Genomic DNA, 11383 nt, shown 5'->3' with positions numbered 1-11383 from the left:
ATGAATGCTTTATGAATCATTGCATGAATTAAAAAAATACAAATGAATAGAGACTCTTTACAGCACAGACATGTATACTCTGCAACATTCATTAGATGAACACAAAATTACATCGAGTACGGATGGGTGACTTCTTTTTATGCTACTCTTTAAATCTCCATGTGGGCAAAATTCCTCTTTTCCTCACACTGATTATCAGCCACTTGCAAACATTCATTCCAATGCTCACTTGTATATATACGTACATGTGAAAACAATCTATTTAACAATAGTTTTAATCTCTATTAGTCATAGGAGGAGAGTCAGGTAACATCCATTAAGGCTGCACCTCTTCCTGATGACGTGATGGTTTTAAATACATTCAGTTGAAATGAAGGCATTTTCTTTGCTCATATGCACATCACCACGGTGGCCTGCAGCTTGGAGTCATTCACTTTCAAGAGATCTACAATGCACAAATCATGTACGGTGTTTATGTCGCGCACAGTGATACAAACATTACATATAAATTTTAGTCTTGAGCTTTCAAGATTTAATTATCAAAGGAACACCAAAGCAAGAAACTTCAAATCTCTTCTCCAGCCACTTTTGTACTCAGAACCACCTGTACAAAAAGTACAATAACAATTCTGGAAATTAAGAACTCTGAACTTTTTTTTTTCTTTTTTTTTTTTTAGATTTATAGAATTCTATCATCATATCTCTAGATTTTGTTCAAAACAAAAGCAGCCTTTGTAGCGCAACTTTAAAATGAACTGTCTGTCTGTTTGGCTGCATTGAATCCAACACAATATAAACACTCTCTTGAAAATACCAGTAAAGTGATGGCATTTCAAACTGATACATACAGACCAATTTATTAGCTTATTGCAGTTCTTTACATTTGGACTTTAGATTCCCCCTCCAACAAACTTTCTTGACTTTTGTTGCATGTGCCAGTTTGCCAGTTGGACTCTCTCTCTCTCTCTCTCTCTCTCTCTCTCTCTCTCTTTCTCTCTTTCTCACCAGCGTAATAGCGCTTGTGGCACAGGACTAGTGCAACATCTGGCCACATGCTCCTTCATTCTGAATGTGCAGGCCTCAATCTGACAACAATCCTTTAAAAAAAAATTCCCTCCAGTCTTATGACACAGCTTTTCTTGACGTACTGTAGCTGAAGCTCGCGCCGCCACCCCTGTGCGAGATCTTGAGGGTCGTGGCGACCGGCATGTTCGGAGTCATGGCAACGGGGATGGATGGGTTGACTGCGGATGCGAATCCGGCAGTTGTGGCAAATGAAGGGGCGGCTTCATTGGGACATCCGTACTGCAGCAGGATGTCGGCGCACTCCTGGCTGCCCGCCATGCGAGCCAGGGTCAGTGCTGTTTGCCCCTGAGCATCCCTGTACCGAACGTCACATCCATACTGATGACAAGGAGAGATAAAACAATATGATTCACATTTTAAGGAAATATACTTGTATGGTATGTGACATCACTTACACCTTCTTCCACATAACTGGAACGCCTTGGATGTTTCACAATTTTTCTTTTCTTTTTTTTAGTTTAAAAAAATATATATTATTAAGTGATGTTTACTATCAGCCTGCCTACGGACAACTAACTGGACTCTACTTGGTTGTTGAAGACTTTTCACCTTTAACCCAAAAGACTTCTTCAGTTCTATTTTGTGGGGCGTGGAGTCCTCCTATTTATGTGTCTGGTGGGCGTGTCCCCTGGGGGTTGTTATTGTTGTTGCAAGGTGTAAATTTTTTTTACAATATTTACTCTGTGGCTGAAATTCATGCTAGCCTTCGCAACAAAAATTCTATTATTATTATTATTTACTCCATTAATTCCCCAGACACTTGATTCTGTACAGATGCACAGTCTAATTAGATCCAGTACAAGAGCTTTATCATAAATTCCGCCTTTACAAAGATAACCAGAAACAATTGTAGACAACCGCAACATATCCCATCCACCCATCCATTAATTTTCTGAACCGCTTCTCCTCACTTGGGTCGCGGGCGTGCTGGAGCCTATCCCAGCTGTCATCGGGCAGGAGGCGGGGTACACCCTGAACTGGTTGCCAGCCAGTCGCAGGGCACATACAAACAGACAACCATTCACACCTACGGGCAATTTTAGAGTCTCCAATTAATGCATGTTTTTGGGATGTGGGAGGAAACCGGAGTGCCCGGAGAAAACCCACGCAGGCACAGCGAGAACATGCAAACTCCACACAGGTGGGGCCGGGGATTGAACTCAGGTCCTCAGAACTGTGAGGCTGACGCTCTAACCAGTCGGCCACCGTGCTGCGCAACATATCCCTTCAGGGTTTTTTTTTAAAGCACAAAAAAGAGTGCATTTGCTTCACTAAAGCCCCACTGTCTCTTTTAGCCATTCAGAAACCTAACAAATATACCAAAAATTAAACAGATGAAGAAAAGACACGTTAACACAGTATACAGTATACCAGCAAGATATAATAACTGATGATAATTGTCACTCTCATGTAACTAAAGGCAAAAAATATATATATATGGAAAAACTGCAACCATAACACTGTACACTGAATAACTCTCTGACAGTGTCAATCAAAGCTGAGCATTATTATCTTTGCAAAGGCAGAACTTTCCATAAAACTCTTATAAATTTCATAATGTGGTGGTCAGAGAGTGTACATCCCGGTCAGCAAAGCCACAATGGGATAAACAAAGAGGGAAATAAACTGACCCAAACAAGAAGCTGTGTCATCACCACGTCGGCCTGCTGACAGGCAGCATGAAGGGCTGAACCGGGCAGCCGCAGTGCCAGGAGGGACCGGGAGGAGAGCGCCATGCTGGCGGGGCCGTTGATGTCCTCCTTAGTGCAGTGGGCCAAGAAGAGCAGCAGTTTGGGGAGGTTGTGCTCCATCGCCGCCAGAAGAAGACGACCGGACAGTGTGATGTCTGGACCCTCATTGGGAGTGGGAGGAGGCAATGGCGCCACAAAGAGTTTCTGCTCATATTTGGCCCGAATCCATGACTCTCGTTCCTCTCTGAAAAAGAAAATAAAGTGGTGGACCGTCAGGGGACAGCGATGTCTACTCTGCTGTCCTAAACACAAACAGAAGCACTAACCTACACTTACAACCTAAATTCTAATACGCGTTTCATGAAATTGTATCAATTTATCTACAACAGACTAAGACTCTAAGACCTCTTCATTTTGTAGTATTTCTCTTGGCTGCACTGCTTCCAGTGCATGTGGATGTTAGATTGTTTTTGTCCAATCAGATTTCAGCCTCTACGAACTGCCATGTCAACCTAAGCTGCCCAGGGCCTTCAGAATCGTGCAGGTCGATGTACAGTAACTACAAAAAACTAATGGGACAGTGTCTTTAACCAATCACATTTCAAATTCACCTCATTGAGCCAGCAATTGTCCCACAATAATGTTAGCATTTTTCCGCCCTCTGATTGGCTGGTCAGAGTAAAACTTGTTACAGCCATGTTCGATTAGCAAAACGAGTGTATAGTGATCGTTACACATTAGGACATTTAATAATCAGCAACTCTGGTGAGTAAGATGTATTTCATTTTTTTGACATTTTTGTCACATTATGAGATAAATATTGATTCTGTACTGCTCCAGAAGATTCATGTGGCACAATTGTGTGCAGTTACAGGTATATTACATTTTTGTCTAGTATTGATGGTTTCTATAATTGCCTTGTGATAGTGGTAGATTAAGTCGGGTTAAGTCGCCACTAAAGGCCCAGGTACCAAATGCATGGCCTGCCATTGACTGCGACGGTTAAACACATCTTTATTTCAATCTGCTGCTCTTCTCACCAAGTTCTAACACTTCTTCTGCACAGTCCAGTTTCTCCCCTAAAGGAGCCAGACCCAGGAATTTGCTTCCCAACCAGTTGAGACTGGAGACTGATCCTAATATATTTGGCAATGACCAAAAGATGGCTCAAGTCTTGACAAAGCTGCTTGCATGAAAATATAGATGCTTAATATTGAAACTACCTGCTATGAGATTGATTTTAAATATGGCACAGTTAATTTGTTTGTATTCTATCTTCCTTTTTGTATTTTACCTTCTTGTAATTTATGTACCTTCTAAAAGCCTCCTGTGGACAAATGTTGTCAATTAGCACTCGTGCTAAAACACTTAAAGCAACACATCTGGTTTGGCCAATCTTTTTGTGATGGCCATAGCCACTAAACAAATAAACATATCAATACAAATAGTATTTTCACTGTCATTACCGAGTAGCATCAGGCGGGGGTTTACGGTGGCCCATGGTGCGAGCCTCCCATATACAGTTAACCATATGGTTGCCAATGGCACTGAGAACCAGTGTGAGCTCTCGTGGCAGATCGTCCAGATCCAGAGAGCGAACGCGTGAAACGTGAGTCCCCAAGTTCCTGTGGATCCCTGAACACTCGATGCATATGAGGGCGCCAAGGTTCAAACTGGCCCACGTTGGATCTTTGAAAGGAAAAAAAAAAACACCCAAAAACCAATCACAATAAATTTTTAATCAACACTTAATCGCTACTTCCTAGGGTACACAGCTAAACAGTCGAATGAAATCCAATACAAAAGCTGTATCCGAGATACTGTCTTTACGAGGATGATAAGGCTCATTTTTTATCAACACCATCAGAGATGTATTAATTTAAGAATATGATTATTATTTTAGTTTGCAGTGGTGTTCAACTTTCAATATTTTGCACATCATCTACTAATTAAATAGGCGAAGGTAATTTTAAGAACAGCTTTCAATATGATGTAGTGCACCACTGCAAATTATAACCACAATAAAAAAAGATGTTAAAAGTTACATTTATATCTTAATAATATTGTCCATATCAATTATTTTTATGATTCGGTAATTTGATGTTATCAAATTTTTTCTCGAAATAAGACTATAGTCACTGAGGAAGAAGATGGAGAAAAGTCTCCTTCCTCCCACATCATGGTGACCCAATTTGATGCAGTGGAACAATTAACATGAGATCAAAGTGATTTTTGCAGCTTGTAATCAAGATTTTAACACTGATTTCTGTAATGCATTGTCTCATCCTGAGAGTTTTTTTCCCCCTGCTGTGATCAGTTGAGTGTGCAAGAATGTGAGAAATTACTCTATAACTCAAGAACAACTTTGTTCTATTGTTCTGTTGAGCGTTTTTCATTTTTAAATGAATGCAATAGATGATTGATACATGAATAGCTTTAAGAAGTCAGATATGACATGGTCGACAGACACAAAAGGTTCAAACAGAGAAAGATGTCACTAACTGGGAGCATCGCAGTCGACGCAGAAGTTGTTCCCTTTTGCATTGCGAATAGCCTGCAGAACCACGGCGTCGCTCTGGCTGTTCTTGCGAGCCTGTGAAAAGTAAAGTGCATGATGCTAGCTATACTGTTCTTTATGTAGAGCAATGACTGTAACTGTCTGCATGTGAAGAAAATGTATAAAATGACTAGAGATATTAAAAGGGTTTGACCCGTAAATTGTTTCCATAAAAAAAGAACTGCATCATTGCATTAACTCGTGATATTGGAGGAAATTACATTTTTAAGCACTCATCCAAGGATGTGTCCTTGCAGCAGTGCGGATATCAGCACAAGGCAATATTGAGTGCATACGCTTGAAATCACGACATGCTGGCTTCACCAGTAGAAAATCAATTAAACTTTCTTTATCTTTTTGACAAAAGCCATCGTGACCTCGTTGTAGGGTCATAAATCAAGAATGAGATGTTTTGTTATATTTTTTCGGTGCAGACAGACAGAAATGAATACAAGGCGCAGGACTTTTCAAATACTATGAATTTGCATGAGCGTGTGTGTGAGTGTGTGCGTGCGTGCGTGCGTGTGTGTGTGTGTGTGTGTGTGTGTGTGTGTGTGTGCGTGTCTGACCTTGTTCTTACTACTCTCACACAGCTGCAGACTGGCCAGGATCTGGCTCTCGATGACCTGCACCCAGGAGTCTCTCTCCTCCACACTCTGGGCTTCAAAATGCCACGTCTGGCCAGAACTCGACACAATGAGGAAGTCAGTGTTTTCTTCATCTGTCATACACACACAACCATACAAACTCTCAATCGCAGCTTATTTTGCCCTATTTATTATGAATTTTCCTGCATAATTGTTACTATGCACTAAAACGTTTTATGTTATACATTGCTAATTATATTACAATATTACTAACTTAGAATTGTAATGTGTTGTAGACTTCTACATTATTTTTGTGTCATTTTCACGAAAGCAACTGTGGGATTATAAAGTACGACATTTAACCAAACAATGACCAAATAATCTTAATTATGTGTTATTCAACATACAGCATATAACAAAATCATTCAGACTAGCATTACATGGTGTTTCAGTATATTTATATTGTATATTTAATTTTTTTCTTTTCTGGTTTAGTAGCCTATTGCATCTTTGAAATAAAACTTCAATCAATTTATTTGCATGGTTACGCACTTCAACATGTACACAGTCCACACACTGAGTGGCATCACAAGCAATCAGTGGCACTGTATTGTTATCGACGTCGTCGTCCAATGATGGTGTGACAAGAATTTACTAAAAATATTTCGTAGTCGACTATAATGTGATGAAAGTTTCCAAGTCGATTCATCAATGACATCATAGATTTAACTTTTTTTTTTAGCACAGTACAGCAGCCCCCAACCTTTTTTGTGCCATGGACAGGTTTCACGTAAATACATATTTTGATGGAACAAACGAATAAAAAACAATGGTTAAAAATACATCTCACCATTACACCGGATGTAGTTGTTGTAAATATTAATGGTTTCTATTCAATGAGGAAGTTGTAAGATGGCACATCATATCCCGTCTCCCAAAAATGTCATATTTTTCTGTTGAACTATTTCTATTTCACTTCTGCTTTTAATATAGTTGAGAATAGACTTTCTACGGGTCTCATTTTGTTTATAGCATCCTTACAGTCCTATAGTACACTGACGTCAGTCGTCTTGCCCTCCTTCCTTGCCACCAATCCCGAGGTGGCATGAATATTTTAAAACTAGCAGTGATTGGACTAGCTGTAGCTAGCGAGGCTAACCCCTAGGCTCTCCCACGACCATGTTATTTTTCAAACTCTGGCAGATGTATGACGACTGTGACATTTTGTTGGCCGCACTTTTCACTGCTCCACAGAGCGTTATAGTCCGGCGACGGTGGAAGATGAACGAGTCGAAAGTGTAATGCAAATTGACTGATTGTAAAATGAGATGCCAAAAAAGTGATTGGCGATTAGTAGACTTCAAGCATTAAACATCAATTCGAAGTACGAAAGTCAACTCATTGACTAATTGACTAATCGGTTCAACCAAGAGTTCTGACTGAAATGTAGGCCAATGACAGCATAGATAGACTGAACACTGTTTTGAGCGAGGACAAGAACAACAGTTGTCTGTTTGTAATATTGAGGAGCAATGTAGCCTTGCTTCATATGATGCAATATATTTGCCATTTTGTGACACAACAACAGTAGGATGTCACATGCAGAAGATGCGACATGAGAGGACATACAGTAACTATACATTACCTGTTTTGCTCACGTTTCTTAAGCTCCCAAAGCTTTTAAGTTTCCACATTTTGCGCTTGGCTGGAAAGAAGAAAAACAGTTGAACTCATTAACAGCTGACGAATTCTACAATGTATCTGGTTTATTTCGTGTAAAATGCCAGTAATAACTTTTTTTGTTAAATTAATGAATAGGTCAGAAGTAATTATAAGTCATTAATTTGTGAGTTTTAGAATATGGAGAGGCTCATCACCGTCTGCTTGGCCAATGGTGGCGTCCCCTTTCTGGTTCATGCTCTTCTTTCTGCGATGCTTCTTCCTGTCCTCCACCGGGGACGTGGAGCCAACGTCTTTGGTGGACGAGGAGCTGGACACGCCCTCAACTGCACAGTCTGCTGACACATTCCCATACACTTGATCATCTCACAATTTTATATAAACTTTGAAGAATTTCAGTTCTTTCCCTCACCGACACTTTGAGCGTGGTTGGAGACGTTGGAGGAACATCGCTGCACGCCTCTGTTACTCCTCAGGAAGAGACCGCCTCCCAGACCCTCCATGTCGTCCACTTGCAGGAGGCTGCTGGCACTGACAGGAACTATGACAAGCATCGAGTCAATGTATGAGTTATAAAAAAAAAAGAATTTTTTTAAAAAAGCCCAAATTTCTCATAATGTTAACACAATAAAAAGTTTTGTGCTGCTGTTAGATTACATCGTGAAGAACAGAACACAGTGCTCTATGTCAATATCCATCCATCCATCCATTTTCTTTACCGCTTGTCCTCACTTGGGTCGCGGGCTGCTGGAGCCTATCCCTGCTATCTTCAGGCTCGGTACACCCCGAACCGGTCGCCAGCCAATCACAGGGCACATAGAAACAAACAACCATTTGCACTCACAGTCACACCTACGGGAAACTTAAGAGTTTTCAATCAACCTACCACACATGTTTTTGGGATGTGGGAGGAAACCGCAGTGCCCGGAGAAAACCCACCGAGACACGGGGAGAACATGCAAAATCCACACAGGCGGGGCCGGGATTTGAACCCCGGTCCCCAGAACTGTGAGGCAGATGTGCTAACCAGTCATCTACCTATCCGGCAGTGTCAATATCATTCATTTATCCGTGTCCAGTTGCCCCTCCAAGGTTGTCACATTTTCATTCGATTGTGTTCCATTCACAAGTGGATAATATTTATTTATTAATTTATTCATGTTCAGGTGCCAAGTATGTGCCACTTCACTGCTATTATTTATGTTGTAAATATGCAATAGATATATGTGCTCCTGCTGCTGCTTCTATTCCCTTGCTGCTGTAAAAAACTGAATTTCGCAATGGTTGGACAAATACTACTATATTCTATTCATCCCCCACCTGATTCAATGTGTTTTTGTTTGCTCATAAATTGCTCACCATAGGATGTTTTCATGGCCATTCATTTGTTTGTTAGCAGGATTACCGATATGCATTAGACTACTTAACTGATTTCCATAATTAGGTGTGATTTGGTAAAAGACTCCAATTAAGACTCCTATAGTGTGAATCAGATTTTAAATATTTTTTCATCATTATGTCAGCTCGGTGACGAGTGGTTAGAATGTCCGCCTCAAAGTCAAGAGGTTCTGGGTTCGAATCTTGGCTCACGCCCTCCTTTGAGGAGTTTGCATGTTCTCCCCCATGCTTGAGTGGGGTTTCTCCAGGTACTCTGGCTTCCTCGAACATTCTGAAAACATGCATGATAGGTTAACTGAAGACTCTGAACGTTTGTTTGTCTATATGTGCCCTGTGATTGACTGAGGACCAGTCCAGTGTACCCAGCTTCTCGCCCAAAGTATGCTGGATGGGCTCCAGCTCACACAGCCCTAATGAGGACAAGCAGACTAGAAATGTGATGGAGTTTTCATAATTTTCTTTAATTTCTCTATAAAAAAAACAGGATTTGCCAAACTTATGTAACATGCAAGAGTTGGATATCTCTGAATGAGATTTGGCATTTATCCAAATGAGGATTGTTATGCCTTGGTGGAGCAACATAAAGCAACATAAAGAGGATTTGGTGTTGGCAATGTTGATTAATTTCAATATATTTCCCAGACATTTAATACCAATCAAGGTATGCAACCCAGCGCAGTATATTTTCTCTCACCCAGGCTGACACCCTCTGGTCCCTGCCCATCTTTGACCCTCCCGTTGAGCCCGACTGGAGGGCCGCCAGTAGGTACAGCACGTGGGGGGCGTTTGCCTGGCACCTTCACAGTCACTCGCAACAGGTCCATTTCTTTCCCGGGGGTATTCAGCATGTAGTCCTGCCAAGTCAAACAGCCCTCATTACCACCAACCACCAGCTGACAGTGATGTCGCAGCATGGTAAACCCTTGAAAGCGCTCTGTCAAAACACACACTCACATTAACATTGGAGTGGTATGACAGTATGCCATCACTGGAGAGTGTGACGTATTTCTTCTTCCACTCTTTGTTGAGTGTGTTCCCGCTGCGCTTGAGCAAAAAACCCTGGTAGAGGTCACAGAAAAAAATAAGTGAAAATGCACAGTTAATATCTTGATAGCTTGATGGCAGGTGGCGGACAAAAACACCCACAATGTATTTGTCTAGCCAATATGGGGGATGGCATTCACACAATGACACCGACTTACGTGTCATTTGAAAGTAGTCCTGGTGTGATGTCCTCTGCTGATGTTCATTGGATGGACTAGAAATTTGTATTCTGCATCTTTGTCTTACCTGCTTGATGGGAATGAAGCGCCCACTTCCCACATCTCCTTTGCAGTCTGCACTTCCCCTGGCTGAGTCGCTGCCTCTTCGACCCTGAAGGAAACAGAAGGGGACAAAGAAGGTGCTTTATAGGGGGGGCAAGAGTGTGGTGATGCTGAAACTATTACACATTGGAATCTCAATATGCACTGGAATGTTGGTTGATCTCCAATTCTTTGGCTTTCAAAAATGTTATGTCCTATAGGAAATAAATGAAACTGTATCAATCTATTCCAGTGTCAAACCAGCACCATGGTACCTTCAGGCAATTGTTATCAGTAACAATTTTAAATTCCTAATTGTCAAAGATCCCATCCATTTTTTATTTTTTATTTTCTCTTTTTCCGTCCTCTGATTGGTTCGTCAGAGCAAAACTAATACAACCAAGTTGGACTTGCAAAACATGTCCGTAGCAAACTGCATACATCAGTACATTTAATAATCAGTGTATCTGATAAGTTTCATGTATTAATTTTTTAAATTAATGTATCTGTGATTTTATTAAATAAAATATAATTTTGAACTGCACCGAAATATGTATGGGGCACATGCATGTTGTTATATTGTGTTTTTGTATAGTATTAAAGACAATGTAAAGTGAACTCAGAGATTTGTTTCAAAATACATTATACATGTTTGAAGATAATTGCTGAAAATGTGCCAAGACTGAGAACTGTGTAGTAATCAATTGTAGAGATCTAGCGTTAAACTGTTTTTAACAATTGCAGTTTTTACAATTTTCTTTCTTTTTTTGGGGGGGGGGGGGGGGGGGGGGGCGGCATGGCTAAAACGGTGCATAGTGAAACGCTTGGGCGTCCAGCATGAGCCACCCCTTCCCCACTATATAACAACTGATAGCCTTTGTTCCGTCAGTAGTTATGCCCACCACCCTAAAAAATGCATCTTCCCTCGATCAGAGATTTTAGAGAAAATTTCAGTGTTATTTAAATTCTCAAGTATTGTACATTTTTTGTGATTCATTCATTTTCCGTACAACTTATCCTCACTAGGGCGGTCGGGTTGTAGCCTATCCCAGCTATCTTCGGGCAATAGGCGGGGTACAC

General features: G+C 40.9%; 1 protein-coding gene across 3 annotated transcripts in view; it reads right to left on the bottom strand.

Moving 5' to 3' along the window:
* The window catches only part of LOC133408434 (arf-GAP with GTPase, ANK repeat and PH domain-containing protein 1-like), a 28563-nt gene continuing 17180 nt past the window's right edge, over positions 1 to 11383 (bottom strand). For 2 of the 3 annotated variants that reach the window (XM_061687371.1, XM_061687372.1), the window contains 10 exons: positions 9954 to 10373; positions 9694 to 9853; positions 8014 to 8142; positions 7799 to 7936; positions 7567 to 7626; positions 5904 to 6055; positions 5280 to 5370; positions 4244 to 4466; positions 2718 to 3021; positions 1 to 1404 (listed from right to left, as the gene is read on the bottom strand). In XM_061687371.1, coding sequence (XP_061543355.1) covers positions 1123 to 1404; positions 2718 to 3021; positions 4244 to 4466; positions 5280 to 5370; positions 5904 to 6055; positions 7567 to 7626; positions 7799 to 7936; positions 8014 to 8142; positions 9694 to 9853; positions 9954 to 10373 — 1959 coding nt within the window. In that variant the 3' untranslated portion in view covers positions 1 to 1122. The remainder of the gene's footprint in view (positions 1405 to 2717; positions 3022 to 4243; positions 4467 to 5279; positions 5371 to 5903; positions 6056 to 7566; positions 7627 to 7798; positions 7937 to 8013; positions 8143 to 9693; positions 9854 to 9953; positions 10374 to 11383) is intronic. The other variant, XM_061687373.1, reaches the window with a different exon arrangement.

This window comes from Phycodurus eques, chromosome 10 (assembly GCF_024500275.1).
Source record: "Phycodurus eques isolate BA_2022a chromosome 10, UOR_Pequ_1.1, whole genome shotgun sequence".
Classification (NCBI taxonomy): Eukaryota; Metazoa; Chordata; class Actinopteri; order Syngnathiformes; family Syngnathidae; genus Phycodurus; species Phycodurus eques.
The sequence above is the reverse complement of the archived record's forward strand: the minus strand, read 5'-3'. Positions and strand labels throughout refer to the sequence as shown.